This window comes from Procambarus clarkii, chromosome 13 (genome assembly GCF_040958095.1).
Source record: "Procambarus clarkii isolate CNS0578487 chromosome 13, FALCON_Pclarkii_2.0, whole genome shotgun sequence".
NCBI classification, from domain to species: Eukaryota; Metazoa; Arthropoda; class Malacostraca; order Decapoda; family Cambaridae; genus Procambarus; species Procambarus clarkii.
This window is the reverse complement of record NC_091162.1, coordinates 35,703,233-35,725,365: the sequence shown is the minus strand read 5'-3', so window position 1 is coordinate 35,725,365 and position 22,133 is coordinate 35,703,233. Positions and strand designations below refer to the sequence as shown.

At 51.3% G+C, this 22,133-nt stretch overlaps 2 protein-coding genes across 2 annotated transcripts; both read right to left on the bottom strand.

The window, feature by feature from the left end:
- Positions 1 to 1,066: 1,066 nt before the first annotated feature.
- LOC138364454 (uncharacterized) lies at positions 1,067 to 18,075 on the bottom strand. Its single transcript, XM_069324091.1, has 3 exons — positions 17,905 to 18,075; positions 4,497 to 6,345; positions 1,067 to 4,353 (listed from the first exon to the last, which is right to left on the bottom strand). Exons 1-3 carry the CDS (start codon positions 18,073 to 18,075, stop codon positions 1,067 to 1,069), a joined length of 5,307 nt encoding a protein of 1,768 aa, XP_069180192.1.
- A 46-nt stretch (positions 18,076 to 18,121) lies between these two features.
- LOC138364453 (loricrin-like) lies at positions 18,122 to 21,933 on the bottom strand. The gene is made up of 3 exons (XM_069324090.1): positions 21,805 to 21,933; positions 19,890 to 20,028; positions 18,122 to 19,761 (listed from the first exon to the last, which is right to left on the bottom strand). The coding sequence occupies exons 1-3, from the start codon at positions 21,931 to 21,933 to the stop codon at positions 18,122 to 18,124; spliced, it is 1,908 nt and encodes a 635-aa protein (XP_069180191.1).
- Positions 21,934 to 22,133: the final 200 nt, after the last annotated feature.

Sequence of the window (22,133 nt, the reverse complement as noted above, 5' to 3'; positions counted from 1 at the left end):
AGTAACTCATGTACTACAGCTAGTAACACAGACTACACCAAGTAACACACTACAACTTGTAACACACGTACTAACACGAGTACGTGTTAATACGTGTGTTACGTGTAACACATGAAAACACATGTAATGTGTTACGTGTAACACACGTAACACATGAAAGTAATACATATGACAACAAGTAACATTACAACAGGTAACACATACACTACAACAGGTAACACATACACTACAACAGGTAACACATACTCTACAACAGGTAACACATACTCTACAACAGGTAACACATACACTACAACAGGTAACACATACTCTACAACAGGTAACACATGCACTACAACAGGTAACACATACACTACAACAGGTAACACATGCACTACAACAGGTAACACATACACTACAACAGGTAACACATACTCTACAACAGGTAACACATACACTACAACAGGTAACACATACACTACAACAGGTAACACATACTCTACAACAGGTAACACATACTCTACAACAGGTAACACATACACTACAACAGGTAACACATACTCTACAACAGGTAACACATACACTACAACAGGTAACACATACTCTACAACAGGTAACACATGCACTACAACAGGTAACACATACACTACAACAGGTAACACATACTCTACAACAGGTAACACATACACTACAACAGGTAACACATACTCTACAACAGGTAACACATACACTACAACAGGTAACACATACACTACAACAGGTAACACATACACTACAACAGGTAACACATACACTACAACAGGTAACACATACACTACAACAGGTAACACATACTCTACAACAGGTAACACATACACTACAACAGGTAACACATACACTACAACAGGTAACACATACACTACAACAGGTAACACATACACTACAACAGGTAACACATACACTACAACAGGTAACACATACTCTACAACAGGTAACACATACACTACAACAGGTAACACATACTCTACAACAGGTAACACATACACTACAACAGGTAACACATACTCTACAACAGGTAACACATACACTACAACAATTAATACACGACTTACAACAAGTAACACAGGTACTGCAACAAGTAAAATATACTACAGCTCTTGTCAACCCGTGCTGGCAGTCTCTTGTCAACCCGTGCCGGCAGACTCTTGTCAACCCGTGCCGGCAGTCTCTTGTCAGCCCATGCCGGCAGTCTCTTGTCAGCCCGTGCCGGCAGTCTCTTGTCAATCCGTGCCGGCAGTCTCTTGTCAACCCGTGCCGGCAGACTCTTGTCAGCCCGTGCCGGCAGTCTCTTGTCAGCCCGTGCCGGCAGTCTCTTGTCAACCCGTGCCGGCAGACTCTTGTCAGCCCGTGCCGGCAGTCTCTTGTCAACCCGTGCCGGCAGACTCTTGTCAGCCCGTGCCGGCAGTCTCTTGTCAACCCGTGCCGGCAGTCTCTTGTCAACCCGTGCCGGCAGACTCTTGTCAGCCCGTGCCGGCAGTCTCTTGTCAACCCGTGCTGGCAGACTCTTGTCAGCCCGTGCCGGCAGTCTCTTGTCAGCCCGTGCCGGCAGTCTCTTGTCAACCCGTGCCGGCAGACTCTTGTCAGCCCGTGCCGGCAGTCTCTTGTCAACCCGTGCCGGCAGACTCTTGTCAGCCCGTGCCGGCAGTCTCTTGTCAACCCGTGCCGGCAGTCTCTTGTCAACCCATGCCGGCAGTCTCTTGTCAGCCCATGCCGGCAGTCTCTTGTCAGCCCGTGCCGGCAGTCTCTTGTCAACCCGTGCCGGCAGTCTCTTGTCAACCCGTGCCGGCAGACTCTTGTCAGCCCGTGCCGGCAGTCTCTTGTCAGCCCGTGCCGGCAGTCTCTTGTCAACCCGTGCCGGCAGACTCTTGTCAGCCCGTGCCGGCAGTCTCTTGTCAACCCGTGCCGGCAGACTCTTGTCAACCCGTGCTGGCAGACTCTTGTCAACCCGTGCTGGCAGACTCTTGTCAACCCGTGCCGGCAGTCTCTTGTCAGCCCGTGCCGGCAGTCTCTTGTCAACCCGTGCCGGCAGACTCTTGTCAGCCCGTGCCGGCAGTCTCTTGTCAACCCGTGCCGGCAGACTCTTGTCAACCCGTGCTGGCAGACTCTTGTCAACCCGTGCTGGCAGACTCTTGTCAACCCGTGCCGGCAGTCTCTTGTCAACCCGTGCCGGCAGACTCTTGTCAACCCGTGCTGGCAGACTCTTGTCAACCCGTGCCGGCAGTCTCTTGTCAACCCGTGCCGGCAGACTCTTGTCAACCCGTGCCGGCAGACTCTTGTCAACCCGTGCTGGCAGACTCTTGTCAACCCGTGCCGGCAGTCTCTTGTCAACCCGTGCCGGCAGTCTCTTGTCAACCCGTGCCGGCAGTCTCTTGTCAACCCGTGCCGGCAGACTCTTGTCAACCCGTGCCGGCAGACTCTTGTCAACCCGTGCCGGCAGACTCTTGTCAACCCGTGCTGGCAGACTCTTGTCAACCCGTGCCGGCAGACTCTTGTCAACCCGTGCTGGCAGACTCTTGTCAACCCGTGCTGGCAGACTCTTGTCAACCCGTGCCGGCAGACTCTTGTCAACCCGTGCCGGCAGACTCTTGTCAACCCGTGCCGGCAGACTCTTGTCAACCCATGCCGGCAGACTCTTGTCAACCCATGCCGGCAGACTCTTGTCAACCCGTGCCGGCAGACTCTTGTCAACCCATGCCGGCAGTCTCTTGTCAACCCGTGCCGGCAGACTCTTGTCAACCCGTGCCGGCAGTCTCTTGTCAACCCGTGCCGGCAGTCTCTTGTCAACCCGTGCTGGCAGACTCTTGTCAACCCGTGCCGGCAGTCTCTTGTCAACCCGTGCCGGCAGTCTCTTGTCAACCCGTGCCGGCAGTCTCTTGTCAACCCGTGCTGGCAGTCTCTTGTCAACCCGTGCTGGCAGACTCTTGTCAACCCGTGCCGGCAGTCTCTTGTCAACCCGTGCCGGCAGACTCTTGTCAACCCGTGCCGGCAGTCTCTTGTCAACCCGTGCTGGCAGACTCTTGTCAACCCGTGCCGGCAGTCTCTTGTCAACCCGTGCTGGCAGACTCTTGTCAACCCGTGCCGGCAGTCTCTTGTCAACCCGTGCTGGCAGACTCTTGTCAACCCGTGCCGGCAGTCTCTTGTCAACCCGTGCTGGCAGACTCTTGTCAACCCGTGCCGGCAGACTCTTGTCAACCCGTGCCGGCAGTCTCTTGTCAACCCGTGCTGGCAGACTCTTGTCAACCCGTGCCGGCAGACTCTTGTCAACCCGTGCCGGCAGTCTCTTGTCAACCCGTGCTGGCAGACTCTTGTCAACCCGTGCCGGCAGTCTCTTGTCAACCCGTGCCGGCAGACTCTTGTCAACCCGTGCCGGCAGACTCTTGTCAACCCGTGCCGCCAGTCTCTTGTCAACCCGTGCCGGCAGACTCTTGTCAACCCGTGCCGGCAGACTCTTGTCAACCCGTGCCGGCAGACTCTTGTCAACCCGTGCCGGCAGACTCTTGTCAACCCGTGCCGGCAGACTCTTGTCAACCCGTGCCGGCAGACTCTTGTCAACCCGTGCCGGCAGACTCTTGTCAACCCGTGCCGGCAGACTCTTGTCAACCCGTGCCGGCAGACTCTTGTCAACCCGTGCCGGCAGACTCTTGTCAACCCGTGCCGGCAGACTCTTGTCAACCCGTGCCGGCAGACTCTTGTCAACCCGTGCCGGCAGACTCTTGTCAACCCGTGCCGGCAGACTCTTGTCAGCCCGTGCCGGCAGTCTCTTGTCAACCCGTGCCGCCAGTCTCTTGTCAACCCGTGCCGGCAGACTCTTGTCAACCCGTGCCGGCAGACTCTTGTCAACCCGTGCCGGCAGACTCTTGTCAACCCGTGCCGGCAGACTCTTGTCAACCCGTGCCGGCAGACTCTTGTCAACCCGTGCCGGCAGACTCTTGTCAACCCGTGCCGGCAGACTCTTGTCAACCCGTGCCGGCAGACTCTTGTCAACCCGTGCCGGCAGACTCTTGTCAACCCGTGCTGGCAGTCTCTTGTCAACCCGTGCCGGCAGACTCTTGTCAACCCGTGCCGGCAGACTCTTGTCAACCCGTGCCGGCAGACTCTTGTCAACCCGTGCCGGCAGACTCTTGTCAACCCATGCCGGCAGACTCTTGTCAGCCCGTGCCGGCAGTCTCTTGTCAACCCGTGCCGCCAGTCTCTTGTCAACCCGTGCCGGCAGACTCTTGTCAGCCCGTGCCGGCAATCTCTTGTCAACCCGTGCCGGCAGTCTCTTGTCAACCCGTGCCGGCAGTCTCTTGTCAACCCGTGCCGCCAGTCTCTTGTCAACCCGTGCCGCAGACTCTTGTCAACCCGTGCTGGCAATCTCTTGTCAACCCGTGCCGGCAGTCTCTTGTCAACCCGTGCCGGCAGTCTCTTGTCAACCCGTGCCGCCAGTCTCTTGTCAACCCGTGCCGGCAGACTCTTGTCAACCCGTGCCGGCAGACTCTTGTCAACCCGTGCTGGCAGACTCTTGTCAACCCGTGCCGGCAGTCTCTTGTCAACCCGTGCCGGCAGACTCTTGTCAACCCGTGCCGGCAGTCTCTTGTCAACCCGTTCCGCCAGTCTCTTGTCAACCCGTGCCGGCAGTCTCTTGTCAACCCGTGCTGGCAGACTCTTGTCAACCCGTGCCGGCAGACTCTTGTCAACCCGTGCTGGCAGACTCTTGTCAACCCGTGCCGCCAGTCTCTTGTCAACCCGTGCCGGCAGACTCTTGTCAACCCGTGCTGGCAGACTCTTGTCAACCCGTGCCGGCAGTCTCTTGTCAACCCGTGCCGCCAGTCTCTTGTCAACCCATGCCGGCAGTCTCTTGTCAACCCGTGCCGCCAGTCTCTTGTCAACCCGTGCCGGCAGTCTCTTGTCAACCCGTGCCGCCAGTCTCTTGTCAACCCGTGCCGGCAGTCTCTTGTCAACCCGTGCCGGCAGTCTCTTGTCAACCCGGGCCGGCAGACTCTTGTCAACCCGTGCTGGCAGACTCTTGTCAACCCGTGCTGGCAGTCTCTTGTCAACCCGTGCCGCCAGTCTCTTGTCAACCCGTGCCGGCAGACTCTTGTCAACCCGTGCCGGCAGTCTCTTGTCAACCCGTGCCGGCAGTCTCTTGTCAACCCGTGCCGGCAGTCTCTTGTCAACCCGTGCTGGCAGACTCTTGTCAACCCGTGCCGGCAGACTCTTGTCAACCCGTGCTGGCAGACTCTTGTCAACCCGTGCTGGCAGTCTCTTGTCAACCCGTGCCGGCAGTCTCTTGTCAACCCGTGCCGGCAGACTCTTGTCAACCCGTGCCGGCAGACTCTTGTCAACCCGTGCCGGCAGACTCTTGTCAACCCGTGCCGGCAGTCTCTTGTCAACCCGTGCTGGCAGACTCTTGTCAACCCGTGCTGGCAGACTCTTGTCAACCCGTGCCGGCAGACTCTTGTCAACCCGTGCCGGCAGACTCTTGTCAACCCGTGCCGGCAGACTCTTGTCAACCCGTGCCGGCAGACTCTTGTCAACCCGTGCTGGCAGACTCTTGTCAACCCGTGCTGGCAGACTCTTGTCAACCCGTGCTGGCAGACTCTTGTCAACCCGTGCCGGCAGACTCTTGTCAACCCGTGCCGGCAGACTCTTGTCAACCCGTGCTGGCAGACTCTTGTCAACCCGTGCCGGCAGACTCTTGTCAACCCGTGCCGGCAGACTCTTGTCAACCCGTGCCGGCAGACTCTTGTCAACCCGTGCCGGCAGACTCTTGTCAACCCGTGCCGGCAGACTCTTGTCAACCCGTGCCGGCAGACTCTTGTCAACCCGTGCCGGCAGTCTCTTGTCAACCCGTGCTGGCAGACTCTTGTCAACCCGTGCCGGCAGACTCTTGTCAACCCGTGCTGGCAGACTCTTGTCAACCCGTGCCGGCAGACTCTTGTCAACCCGTGCTGGCAGACTCTTGTCAACCCGTGCCGGCAGACTCTTGTCAACCCGTGCCGGCAGACTCTTGTCAACCCGTGCTGGCAGACTCTTGTCAACCCGTGCTGGCAGACTCTTGTCAACCCGTGCCGGCAGACTCTTGTCAACCCGTGCCGGCAGACTCTTGTCAACCCGTGCCGGCAGACTCTTGTCAACCCGTGCCGGCAGTCTCTTGTCAACCCGTGCCGGCAGTCTCTTGTCAACCCGTGCCGGCAGTCTCTTGTCAACCCGTGCCGGCAGTCTCTTGTCAACCCGTGCCGGCAGTCTCTTGTCAACCCGTGCCGGCAGTCTCTTGTCAACCCGTGCCGGCAGTCTCTTGTCAACCCGTGCCGGCAGACTCTTGTCAACCCGTGCCGGCAGACTCTTGTCAACCCGTGCCAACGTTGTTTAGGGGTCGTTACCTGTCAACGACCTGGTCATGTAGAGTTGATAACCTCCTTTAGGATCTCTGTACTAATAGGTACCTCTGCCTCGTAAGGTCTATCACCTGCTCTCACTCATGACTCTTGCTGCTCTTACTCATGACTCTTGCTGCTCTTACTCATGAATCTTGCTTTACGTCATATGTTTAATAAATGTGTCTTGTGATAGGTTGGTGAGAGAGGCGCCCTGGCCGGGGCGCGGAGCCGCTTGGGCGTCTTCCTGGACGACGAGATCTCCGCCTGGGCCTTCTTCACCTCCGTGGCTGATGGCACCTTCGCTCTTGTTGGTAATACTGAACCACCACCACCACCTTCATGTTGTTGGTAATACTGAACCACCACCACCACCTTCATGTTGTTGGTAATACTGAACCACCACCACCTTCATGTTGTTGGTAATACTGAACCACCACCACCACCTTCATGTTGTTGGTAATACTGAACCACCACCACCACCTTCATGTTGTTGGTAATACTGAACCACCACCACCACCTTCATGTTGTTGGTAATACTGAACCACCACCACCACCTTCATGTTGTTGGTAATACTGAACCACCACCACCACCTTCATGTTGTTGGTAATACTGAACCACCACCACCACCTTCATGTTGTTGGTAATACTGAACCACCACCACCACCTTCATGTTGTTGGTAATACTGAACCACCACCACCACCTTCATGTTGTTGGTAATACTGAACCACCACCACCACCACCTTCATGTTGTTGGTAATACTGAACCACCACCACCTTCATGTTGTTGGTAATACTGAACCACCACCACCACCTTCATGTTGTTGGTAACACTGAACCACCACCACCACCTTCATGTTGTTGGTAATACTGAACCACCACCACCACCTTCATGTTGTTGGTAATACTGAACCACCACCACCACCTTCATATTGTTGGTAATACTGAACCACCACCACCACCTTCATGTTGTTGGTAACACTGAACCACCACCACCACCTTCATGTTGTTGGTAATACTGAACCACCACCACCTTCATGTTGTTGGTATGTTGGTAATACTGAACCACCACCACCACCTTCATGTTGTTGGTAACACTGAACCACCACCACCACCTTCATGTTGTTGGTAATACTGAACCACCACCACCTTCATGTTGTTGGTAATACTGAACCACCACCACCTTCGTCTTGTTGGTAATACTGAATCACCACTACTCCCACTACCACTACCACTACCTCCCACTCACTAACAACACTCCCACTCCCACCACTCCCAATACTGCCACTCCCACTACTGCCACTCCCACTACTGCCACTCCCAATACTGCCACTCCGAATACTGCCACTCCCACTACTGCCACTCCCACTACTGCCACTCCCAATACTGCCACTCCCACTACTTCCACTCCCACTACTGCCACTCCCACTACTGCAACTCCCACTACTGCAACTCCCACTACTGCAACTCCCACTACTGTCACTCCCACTACTATCACTCCCACTACTGCCACTCCCACAACTGCCACTCCCACTACTGTCACTCCCACTACTGTCACTCCCACTACTGTCACTCCCACTACTGCCACTCCCACTATTACAACTCCCAATACTGCCACTCCCACTACAACCACTCCTAATACTGTCACTCCTAATACTGCCACTCCCATTACTGCCACTCTCAATGCTGCCACTCCCAATACTGCCACTCCCAATGCTGTCTCTCACACTACTGCCACTCCCACTACTGCCACTCCCACTACTGCCACTCCCACTACTGCCACTCCCACTACTGCCACTCCCAATACTGCAACTCCCACTACTGCCACTCCCACTACTGCCACTCCCACTACTGCCACTCCCAATACTGCAACTCCCACTACTGCCACTCCCAATAATGCTACTCAAACTACTTCTACTCAAACTACTGTCACTTCCACTACTGCCTCTCTCACTAGTGCCACTCACACTTCTGCCACTCCCTCCACTGTCACTCCCACTACTGCCACTCCCATTACTGCCACTCTCAATCCTGCCACTCCCACTACTGTCATTCCCACATTTGCCACTCCCAATACTTCCACTCAGACTACTGCCACTCCCACTAATGCCACTCCCACTACTGCCACTCCCACTACTGCCACTCCCACTACTGCCACTCCCACTACTGCCACTCCCACTACTGCCACTCCTACTACTGCCACTCCCACAACTTCTACTTACACTACTTCCACTCCCAATACTACCTCTCCCACAACTTCAACTCCCACTACTGCAACTCCCACTACTGCCACTCCCAATACTGCCACTCCCACTACTGCCACTCCCACTACTGCCACTGCCAATACTGCCACTCAAACTACTTCCACTAACACTACTGCCACTCCTTCTACCGCCACTCCCACTACTGCCACTCCCAATGCTGCTACTCCCACTACTGCTACTCCCAATACTGTTACTCCCACTACTGCCACTCTTACTACTTCCATTCTAACTATAGCCACTCTACTACTTTCAATCCCACTACTGCCACTCCCAATACTGCCACTCCCACTACCGCAACTCCCACTACTGCCACTCTCAATACTGCCACTGTAACACCCATGACCTCCCCCTCCTTAGAGTTCACACCCAGGGAATCCTTCTCCAAGAGGTCAGCCCAGATGACCTCCGGATTATCTTGCATGTTGATTAAAAATTCCTGGGTTAGTCTTAGTCAGCATAGTTTCAAGTATGTAATATATCATGATACTCTTGTCAAATATTGCAATGGAATTAGACTCCAGATTCTTATGTGTAAACATCCATGGATCTCCCCCTTTTGGCCAGGTCAGAGGTCAGTCACACACATAATTAATAACTCCTCTCTTGAAGAGTGTATGGTAAATGTCAAACAAGTTTAATGAAAATTCTTGAGTGTTTGTACACGTGAGGCCGATCTCTTACATTCTTGGGATAGGTAGCAACAGTAAATCTCCCCTCCCACCTTTTGGGGTATATATATTGGTCCTGTAGAGATTTAGGAGGGGAGGGCGGGACACCAGGATCGAGAGCGGGTCTGTGAAGAACATCTCAGCCAGGGAGAGACAGAGGTCTTAAGGTAATGTGTGTGATCTCTGAGGTTTTGTTCCATGTCCAAATTTCTTAAATTTTTGCCAGTGTTAGAGTAGGATTTATAAGTGGTGATTGACATAATTTTGGTCTCAATAAACTCATGTTAAATTTCCCGTCTGTGTCAATTGTTGAATCCTCTTAGTCTTTTGGATATAGTGTTTTGGAGTCTTGCGCGCGCGGTCATAACTCTCGTCCACTCATTAAGGGAACTGTCAATGCCCCCTCATCTTTCTGCAGACGCTCCGCGCGGTGTATATTGTGTTTACAGCGAGTGTGCGTTTGTTGTGATTTACATTTTAATGTTCATTCGTTACACAGGACATGGTGTTAAAATTTCAAGTTAATATGACGCTCGGTGACAAAGTTACGGAGCAGGAGTCGTGACAGCAGGGCAGAGAGTGTGACGTCAACGATGTCTTGCCACAGAAGTAAGCAGGTGCAGGTGTCGAGTCGTGGGCTGACAACCGTCCCATAATTAATGACAGTCATAGAAAGTACTCTCAAAGTCAAGCAATGTTTCTTGCCTCGTTGCTTGATATAGTCTCAATGGTCAAGACAGATGGTGGCAGCGTATTTAATCCTTGTGTAGCATTTCCTTGTTTTGCAGTGTATCTTTTGGTTCCGGTGTAACCATCATATGTCAGCTCATATTACAGTGTTCAATAACAGTGTTACCAAGTGCACCGATAGGAAGTACTACTCAGGATAAGTAGTGTTTACATTATTAGTTTAGTGCCCATTATAGTGGTGTTCCATTATAGTGGTGTTACATTAGAGCGGTGTTACACCACTCCCACTACTGCCACTCCCACTACTTCCACTCCCATTACTGCACCTCCCAAACCTGCCACTCCCAATTCTACCACTCCTAATACTGCCACTCCCAATTCTGCCGCTCCCAATACTGCCACTCCCTCTATCGCCACTCCCAATACAGCCACTCTAACTACTTCAACTCCCACTACTGCCACTACCAATACTGTCACTCACATTACTGTCACTCCCACTTTTGCCACTCCCATTACTACCACTCCCACTACCGCCACTCCCAATACTGCTACTCCAACTACTGCCACTTCCAATACTGCCACTTCTACTACTGCCTCTCCCACTACTTCCACTCCCACTATTGCCACTCCCAATATTGCCTTTCCAAATACTGAAAACTCCCACTAATGCTATCTCTCCCAATACTGCCACTCCCAATACTGCCACTCCCAATACTGCCACTCCCAATACTGCCACTCCCACTACTGCCACTCCCAATGCTACCACTCCCAATACTGCCACTCCCAATACTGCCACTCCCACTACTGCAACTCCCACTACTGCAACTCCCACTACTGCAACTCCCACTACTGCAACTCCCACTACTGTCACTCCCACTACTATCACTCCCACTACTGCCACTCCCACAACTGCCACTCCCACTACTGTCACTCCCACTACTGTCACTCCCACTACTGTCACTCCCACTACTGCCACTCCCACTATTACAACTCCCAATACTGCCACTCCCACTACAACCACTCCTAATACTGTCACTCCTAATACTGCCACTCCCACTACTGCCACTCTCAATGCTGCCACTCCCAATACTGCCACTCCCAATGCTGTCTCTCACACTACTGCCACTCCCACTACTGCCACTCCCACTACTGCCACTCCCACTACTGCCACTCCCACTACTGCCACTCCCAATACTGCAACTCCCACTACTGCCACTCCCACTACTGCCACTCCCACTACTGCCACTCCCAATACTGCAACTCCCACTACTGCCACTCCCAATAATGCTACTCAAACTACTTCTACTCAAACTACTGTCACTTCCACTACTGCCTCTCTCACTAGTGCCACTCACACTTCTGCCACTCCCTCCACTGTCACTCCCACTACTGCCACTCCCATTACTGCCACTCTCAATCCTGCCACTCCCACTACTGTCATTCCCACATTTGCCACTCCCAATACTTCCACTCAGACTACTGCCACTCCCACTAATGCCACTCCCACTACTGCCACTCCCACTACTGCCACTCCCACTACTGCCACTCCCACTACTGCCACTCCCACTACTGCCACTCCCACTACTGCCACTCCTACTACTGCCACTCCCACAACTTCTACTTACACTACTTCCACTCCCAATACTACCTCTCCCACAACTTCAACTCCCACTACTGCAACTCCCACTACTGCCACTCCCAATACTGCCACTCCCACTACTGCCACTCCCACTACTGCCACTGCCAATACTGCCACTCAAACTACTTCCACTAACACTACTGCCACTCCTTCTACCGCCACTCCCACTACTGCCACTCCCAATGCTGCTACTCCCACTACTGCTACTCCCAATACTGTTACTCCCACTACTGCCACTCTTACTACTTCCATTCTAACTATAGCCACTCTACTACTTTCAATCCCACTACTGCCACTCCCAATACTGCCACTCCCACTACCGCAACTCCCACTACTGCCACTCTCAATACTGCCACTGTAACACCCATGACCTCCCCCTCCTTAGAGTTCACACCCAGGGAATCCTTCTCCAAGAGGTCAGCCCAGATGACCTCCGGATTATCTTGCATGTTGATTAAAAATTCCTGGGTTAGTCTTAGTCAGCATAGTTTCAAGTATGTAATATATCATGATACTCTTGTCAAATATTGCAATGGAATTAGACTCCAGATTCTTATGTGTAAACATCCATGGATCTCCCCCTTTTGGCCAGGTCAGAGGTCAGTCACACACATAATTAATAACTCCTCTCTTGAAGAGTGTATGGTAAATGTCAAACAAGTTTAATGAAAATTCTTGAGTGTTTGTACACGTGAGGCCGATCTCTTACATTCTTGGGATAGGTAGCAACAGTAAATCTCCCCTCCCACCTTTTGGGGTATATATATTGGTCCTGTAGAGATTTAGGAGGGGAGGGCGGGACACCAGGATCGAGAGCGGGTCTGTGAAGAACATCTCAGCCAGGGAGAGACAGAGGTCTTAAGGTAATGTGTGTGATCTCTGAGGTTTTGTTCCATGTCCAAATTTCTTAAATTTTTGCCAGTGTTAGAGTAGGATTTATAAGTGGTGATTGACATAATTTTGGTCTCAATAAACTCATGTTAAATTTCCCGTCTGTGTCAATTGTTGAATCCTCTTAGTCTTTTGGATATAGTGTTTTGGAGTCTTGCGCGCGCGGTCATAACTCTCGTCCACTCATTAAGGGTACTGTCAATGCCCCCTCATCTTTCTGCAGACGCTCCGCGCGGTGTATATTGTGTTTACAGCGAGTGTGCGTTTGTTGTGATTTACATTTTAATGTTCATTCGTTACACAGGACATGGTGTTAAAATTTCAAGTTAATATGACGCTCGGTGACAAAGTTACGGAGCAGGAGTCGTGACAGCAGGGCAGAGAGTGTGACGTCAACGATGTCTTGCCACAGAAGTAAGCAGGTGCAGGTGTCGAGTCGTGGGCTGACAACCGTCCCATAATTAATGACAGTCATAGAAAGTACTCTCAAAGTCAAGCAATGTTTCTTGCCTCGTTGCTTGATATAGTCTCAATGGTCAAGACAGATGGTGGCAGCGTATTTAATCCTTGTGTAGCATTTCCTTGTTTTGCAGTGTATCTTTTGGTTCCGGTGTAACCATCATATGTCAGCTCATATTACAGTGTTCAATAACAGTGTTACCAAGTGCACCGATAGGAAGTACTACTCAGGATAAGTAGTGTTTACATTATTAGTTTAGTGCCCATTATAGTGGTGTTCCATTATAGTGGTGTTACATTAGAGCGGTGTTACACCACTCCCACTACTGCCACTCCCACTACTTCCACTCCCATTACTGCACCTCCCAAACCTGCCACTCCCAATTCTACCACTCCTAATACTGCCACTCCCAATTCTGCCGCTCCCAATACTGCCACTCCCTCTATCGCCACTCCCAATACAGCCACTCTAACTACTTCAACTCCCACTACTGCCACTACCAATACTGTCACTCCACTTTTGCCACTCCCATTACTACCACTCCCACTACCGCCACTCCCAATACTGCTACTCCAACTACTGCCACTTCCAATACTGCCACTTCTACTACTGCCTCTCCCACTACTTCCACTCCCACTATTGCCACTCCCAATATTGCCTTTCCAAATACTGAAAACTCCCACTAATGCTATCTCTCCCAATACTGCCACTCCCAATACTGCCACTCCCAATACTGCCACTCCCAATACTGCCACTCCCACTACTGCCACTCCCAATGCTACCACTCCCAATACTGCCACTCCCAATACTGCCACTCCCACTACTGCAACTCCCACTACTGCAACTCCCACTACTGCAACTCCCACTACTGCAACTCCCACTACTGTCACTCCCACTACTATCACTCCCACTACTGCCACTCCCACAACTGCCACTCCCACTACTGTCACTCCCACTACTGTCACTCCCACTACTGTCACTCCCACTACTGCCACTCCCACTATTACAACTCCCAATACTGCCACTCCCACTACAACCACTCCTAATACTGTCACTCCTAATACTGCCACTCCCACTACTGCCACTCTCAATGCTGCCACTCCCAATACTGCCACTCCCAATGCTGTCTCTCACACTACTGCCACTCCCACTACTGCCACTCCCACTACTGCCACTCCCACTACTGCCACTCCCACTACTGCCACTCCCAATACTGCAACTCCCACTACTGCCACTCCCACTACTGCCACTCCCACTACTGCCACTCCCACTACTGCCACTCCCAATACTGCAACTCCCACTACTCCCACTCCCAATAATGCTACTCAAACTACTTCTACTCAAACTACTGTCACTTCCACTACTGCCTCTCTCACTAGTGCCACTCACACGTCTGCCACTCCCTCCACTGTCACTCCCACTACTGCCACTCCCATTACTGCCACTCTCAATCCTGCCACTCCCACTACTGTCATTCCCACATTTGCCACTCCCAATACTTCCACTCAGACTACTGCCACTCCCACTAATGCCACTCCCACTACTGCCACTCCCACTACTGCCACTCCCACTACTGCCACTCCCACTACTGCCACTCCCACTACTGCCACTCCCACTACTGCCACTCCTACTACTGCCACTCCCACAACTTCTACTTACACTACTTCCACTCCCAATACTACCTCTCCCACAACTTCAACTCCCACTACTGCAACTCCCACTACTGCCACTCCCAATACTGCCACTCCCACTACTGCCACTCCCACTACTGCCACTGCCAATACTGCCACTCAAACTACTTCCACTAACACTACTGCCACTCCTTCTACCGCCACTCCCACTACTGCCACTCCCAATGCTGCTACTCCCACTGCTGCTACTCCCACTACTGCTACTCCCAATACTGTTACTCCCACTACTGCCACTCTTACTACTTCCATTCTAACTATAGCCACTCTACTACTTTCAATCCCACTACTGCCACTCCCAATACTGCCACTCCCACTACCGCAACTCCCACTACTGCCACTCTCAATACTGCCACTGTAACACCCATGACCTCCCCCTCCTTAGAGTTCACACCCAGGGAATCCTTCTCCAAGAGGTCAGCCCAGATGACCTCCGGATTATCTTGCATGTTGATTAAAAATTCCTGGGTTAGTCTTAGTCAGCATAGTTTCAAGTATGTAATATATCATGATACTCTTGTCAAATATTGCAATGGAATTAGACTCCAGATTCTTATGTGTAAACATCCATGGATCTCCCCCTTTTGGCCAGGTCAGAGGTCAGTCACACACATAATTAATAACTCCTCTCTTGAAGAGTGTATGGTAAATGTCAAACAAGTTTAATGAAAATTCTTGAGTGTTTGTACACGTGAGGCCGATCTCTTACATTCTTGGGATAGGTAGCAACAGTAAATCTCCCCTCCCACCTTTTGGGGTATATATATTGGTCCTGTAGAGATTTAGGAGGGGAGGGCGGGACACCAGGATCGAGAGCGGGTCTGTGAAGAACATCTCAGCCAGGGAGAGACAGAGGTCTTAAGGTAATGTGTGTGATCTCTGAGGTTTTGTTCCATGTCCAAATTTCTTAAATTTTTGCCAGTGTTAGAGTAGGATTTATAAGTGGTGATTGACATAATTTTGGTCTCAATAAACTCATGTTAAATTTCCCGTCTGTGTCAATTGTTGAATCCTCTTAGTCTTTTGGATATAGTGTTTTGGAGTCTTGCGCGCGCGGTCATAACTCTCGTCCACTCATTAAGGGTACTGTCAATGCCCCCTCATCTTTCTGCAGACGCTCCGCGCGGTGTATATTGTGTTTACAGCGAGTGTGCGTTTGTTGTGATTTACATTTTAATGTTCATTCGTTACACAGGACATGGTGTTAAAATTTCAAGTTAATATGACGCTCGGTGACAAAGTTACGGAGCAGGAGTCGTGACAGCAGGGCAGAGAGTGTGACGTCAACGATGTCTTGCCACAGAAGTAAGCAGGTGCAGGTGTCGAGTCGTGGGCTGACAACCGTCCCATAATTAATGACAGTCATAGAAAGTACTCTCAAAGTCAAGCAATGTTTCTTGCCTCGTTGCTTGATATAGTCTCAATGGTCAAGACAGATGGTGGCAGCGTATTTAATCCTTGTGTAGCATTTCCTTGTTTTGCAGTGTATCTTTTGGTTCCGGTGTAACCATCATATGTCAGCTCATATTACAGTGTTCAATAACAGTGTTACCAAGTGCACCGATAGGAAGTACTACTCAGGATAAGTAGTGTTTACATTATTAGTTTAGTGCCCATTATAGTGGTGTCCCATTATAGTGGTGTTACATTAGAGCGGTGTTACACCACTCCCACTACTGCCACTCCCACTACTTCCACTCCCATTACTGCACCTCCCAAACCTGCCACTCCCAATTCTACCACTCCTAATACTGCCACTCCAAATTCTGCCGCTCCCAATACTGCCACTCCCTCTATCGCCACTCCCAATACAGCCACTCTAACTACTTCAACTCCCACTACTGCCACTACCAATACTGTCACTCACATTACTGTCACTCCCACTTTTGCCACTCCCATTACTACCACTCCCACTACCGCCACTCCCAATACTGCTACTCCAACTACTGCCACTTCCAATACTGCCACTTCTACTACTGCCTCTCCCACTACTTCCACTCCCACTATTGCCACTCCCAATATTGCCTTTCCAAATACTGAAAACTCCCACTAATGCTATCTCTCCCAATACTGCCACTCCCAATACTGCCACTCCCAATACTGCCACTCCCAATACTGCCACTCCCACTACTGCCACTCCCAATGCTACCACTCCCAATACTGCCACTCCCAATACTGCCACTCCCACTACTGCCACTCCCAATACTGCCATTCCCAATACTGCCACTCCCAATATTACCACTCCAAATACTGCCTCTCACAATACTGCCTCTCACACTACTGACACTTCCAATACTGCCACTCCCTATACTGCCAATTCAACTACTGCCACTCCCAATACTGCCACTCCAAATACTGCCACTCCAAATACTGCCACTCCAAATACTGCCACTCCAAATACTGCCACTCCCAATAAAGCAACTCCCAATACTGCCACTCCCACTACTGCCACTCCCAATACTGTCACTACCAATACTGCCACCCCCAATACTGCCACTCCCAATACTGCCACTCCAAATACTGCCACTCCAAATACTGCTATTCCCAATACTGCCACTCCCACGACCGCAACTTCCAATACTGCCACTCCCAATACTGTCACTCCCAACTCTGCCACTTCCAATACTGCCACTCCCAATACTGCCACTCAAACTACTTCCACTCCCACTACTGCCACTCCCAATTCTAACACTCCCAATACTGCCACTCACACTACTGCCACTCGCACTACTGCCAATTCAACTAATGCCACTCCCAATACTGCCACTCCAAATACCTGACTCCAAATACTGTCACTCCAAATACTGCTATTCCCAATACTGCCACACCCACTACTGCCACTCACAATACTGCCACTCCCAATACTGCCAATTCAACTAATGCCACTCCCAATACTGCCACTCCAAATACTGCCACTCCAAATACTGTCACTCCAAATACTGCTATTCCCAATACTGCCACTCCCACTACTGCCACTCACAATACTGCCACTCCCAATACTGCCAATTCAACTAATGCCACTCCCAATACTGTCACTCCAAATACTGCCACTCCAAATACTGCCACTCCAAATACTGCTATTCCCAATACTGCCACTCCCACTGCTGCCACTCCCACGACCGCAACTTCCAATACTGCCACTCCCAATACTGCCACTCCCAATACTGTCACTCCCAACTCTGCCACTCCCAATACTGCCACTCCCAATACTGCCACTCAAACTACTTCCACTGCCACTACTGCCACTCCGAATACTGTCACTCCCAATACTGCCACTCCCACTTCTGCCACTCCCAATTCTAACATTCCCAATATTGCCACTCCCACTTCTGCCACTCCCAATTCTAACATTCCCAATACTGCCACTCCCACTTCTGCCACTCCCAATTCTAACATTCCCAATACTGCCACTCCCACTAATACCACTCCCAATACTGCCACTTCAACTACAACCACTTCCAATACTGCCACTCCTAGTAATGCAAATCCGAATGCTGTCACTCCCACTTCTGCCACTCTCAATACTGTCACTACCAATACTGCCACTCAAACTACTTCCACTCCCACTACTGTAACTCCCAATACTGCCACTCTCTCTACTGTCACTCCCAATACTCCCACTCCCAATTCTGCCACTCCCACTATTGCCACTCCCAATACTGCCACTCCCACTACAGCCTCTTTCACTAGTGCCACTCACACTTCTGCCACTCCCTCCACTGCCACTTCCACTACTACCTCTCCCAATACTGTCACTCCCAATACTGCCACTCCTAATACTTCCACTCCCAATACTGTCACTCCCAATACTGCCACGCCCAAAACTGCCACTCCAAATACTGCCACTCCCGCTACCACCACTCCCAATAGTCCAACTCCCGCTCTTGCCACTCTCAATACCGCCGCTCCCACTACTGCCACTCCCAATACTGCCACTCAAACTACTTCCACTCCCACTACTGTAACTCCCAATACTGCCACTCTCTCTACTGTCACTCCCAATACTGCCACTCCCACTACGGTCACTCCCAATACTGCCACTCAAACTACTTCCACTCCCACTACTGTAACTCCCAATACTGTCACTCCCAATACTGCCACTCCCAATACTTCCACTCCCACTACTGCCTCTTCCACTACTGCCACTCACACTACTGCTATTCCCTCTACTGCCACTCCCAATACTGCCACTCTTAATACTGTTACTCCCTCTACTGCCACTCCCAATACTGCCACTCCCAATACTGCCACTCCCAATGCTGCCACTCCCAATACTGCCACTCCTAATACCGCCACTCCCAATACTGCCACTCCCAATACTGCCACTCCCAATACTGCCACTCCCAATACTGCCACTCCCAATACTGCCACTCCCACTACTGCCACTCCCACTACTGTCACTCCCACTACCACCACTTAAAATACTGCCACTCCCACTACTGCCACTCCCACTACTGTCACTCCAACTACCGTAACTCCCACTACTGCCACTCCCACTACCGCCACTTCCAATGCTACCACTCTCACTGCCACCACTTAAAATACTGCTACTCCCACTTCCGACACTCCAAATAGCGCCACTCCCACTACTGTCACTCCGACTACCGTAACTCCCGCTACTGCCACTCCCACTACTGCCACTCCCATGTCTGCTACTCCCACTACTGCCACTCCCAATACTGCCACTTACACTACTGCCACTCCCAATACTGTCACTTCCAATACTGCCACTCCCACTTCTGCCATTCATAATATTACCACTCCCACTACTGCCACTCCCAATACTGTCACTCCCAATTCTGCCACTCCCACTACTGCCACTCCCAATACTGCCACTCACACTACTGCCACTCCCAATACTGTCACTTCCAATACTGCCACTCCCAATACTGCCACTCACACTACTGTCACTCCCAATACTGTCACTTCCAATACGGCCACTCCCACTTCTGCCACTCCCAGTATTACCACTCCCACTACTGCCACTCCCAAATACTGCCACTCCCACTTTCGACACTCCCACTGTCACCACTCCCACTAACGCCACTCCCACTACCACCACTCCCAATACTGCCACTTCAACTACAACCACTCTCAATGCTGCCACTCTCTAATGCCACTCCCAATACTGCCACTCCTACTACTGTCACTCCCAATGCTGCCACTCCATCTTCTGCCACTCTCAACGGTGCCACTGCCACTCCCATTACTGCCACTCCAAATACTGCCACTCACAATACTGCCACTCCCAATACTGCCACTCACACTACTGCCACTTCCTCTACTGCCACTCCCAATACTGCCACTCCCAATACTGCCAAATCCCTCCACACACTTTAGGGGTATATTCTATGAGATTAATAATGCACGAGATAATGTAATAATGGCATACCAAACATTAAAAAATATTCTCACATATAAACTGGAAATGCAAGAAAATTTTATCAATGAAATAAATTGGTATTAAGATCTGTCTACAAAAACTATTAGAACAGCCTAGCTGTTGGATGAATAGACATTAATGATCCGTATGCCCACCGTATGTGCCCACCGTACACATAGACGTTAATGATCCGTATCCGTACTCGTCATCTAGAATGGAGTTTCATCAGGCGGCAGCTAGGAACACGTGAGGGCTGATTAAGTTTCGCCTCACTTGAGTTGGTACTCCAGCTGAAAGACCAGTTAAATATAAATTCTGTTAGAGAATGTATGACTCCACTAATATTCATGTAAATAAATATGAATAGTGGAGTGGAAGGCGACTTACGAGTTTGGTATTGGGGGCTCGCATCATACCGACACACTGTCCTCCTTAAGATTTTTAATGTGGCCACAAGAAAACAAAATAAGGACAAACTAGTATGTCAGACACGGTGTCTGTGACGTGATAAAGCTGCTGTGTCTCGTAGGCTTCCGTAGGTCCTCAGATGGCTATCTATGAAGACGATTTTGGTCAGCTCTCAGACACTCCTCCCAAATATGACATCACTTGCCACTCTCTCCTCCTTCTCGGGCTTACTCGTGCATGCGCAGTTGCTATGACGCATTGAATATTTCTACGCTTTATTTAATATCCCCCTCTCCTAGTCCAGCTCGTTGCTGCCGTGAGGGGGCTTGGTGGGCGGCTGCCGGAGTGTGATGGTCCTTGGGGCAGTCCCCTGTTCTACTGTAGCCTTGTGCTCCTACAGCTGTACTCACACATTTTGCAGGACGCTTTTTCCTTTTCCTTTTGTTTCGTTTTTCTCCCCCCTTCTCCTTTCTCGTTGTCATTTCTTGCTGACCTTGTGCCTGTTTTGATCATTCTTTTGGCCTTCTTTTGTTTTGACGCCCGGGTGTTTGAGGAGGCATACTCTTGCACCCGTAAAACTGTAGTACCCAACGTCTTGAGCGAGGGGAACCTTTTCTCGACTGACTGACGGTTCTTAAGGTGATGTTTGTGGGGGCGTATACTCGCGACGCACTCCTTGGGGGCCCCGGCATGATCAGCGATAGCTTCTTGTTGGGTGTCCTGCCTCTAATTGAAGCTCCATGGTGGGTGTGGGGGCACATTCGTGAATGAAAGTGTTTCTTTTCGTATTTATGTTGATGAATGTTCCTCTTGTACCCTCTCAGGTTCATGTGGTGGGCGACCAAGCCCCTGAGTCAGACTGTATTGGAAGACCGGGCTCTGTAGCCCCCGCTGCGTTGGGCCCCGACCTTACTCCTCCTTTGACCCTCCTGACTACTCCCCTTGGCTCCCCTCCCTCCTCTGTGGTTGGGTCGAGCCATAAGCCCCCAGTGGTGACCACCTCATCCCCTGGCACGGCTATGTCTCTAGCGGTGACTCCTGCACCTTTTAACCCCTCTCTCTCTGGGGGTTCTCAACGCCGTCCTCGACACGGCCACACTCGCTCGATTCCTTCCCCTTCTGATGCATATCAAGCCTTGTTTGGTCCCGCTTCGTGGGCCAAATACTTTGATCTCCTCCCTCTTGATTCTGTGCCTCCTGACGATTTCTCCCTCCATAGGCACCTTGTTGATTCCGTAGATGCCTCTGTTACTTCCCACCCAACCCGTCTCGGTACACGTGTCATTGCTGCGCCTTCTCAAGATGCAGCCTCCCGCTTGGCCGCCTTGTCCTACCTTGACGAGACCTCTGTTCAGGTCGCCATGAACGCTCGGTTGAATGCCAGTGTGGGCACTATTCTCCTCCCACCCCATGTTGCTTCCGGTGTTCGGAATCTCCAGGACTTCCATAAAGATATTCGTCATATCCTCGATGCCCAGGGCAATTCTGTCCTCCAGGTAGACTCGTTTACTCGTTCCCCTCGAGGTCGTCGCCGTCAACCCCTTCAGGTTGTGAAGATTACCATTGATGGTAGGACCCTTCTGCCCTCTGTCATTCTTGCTGGTGCCAGATGCTACGTCCAGGAGTACATTCCCTCTCCTCGGCTCTGTAATAAGTGCTGGAG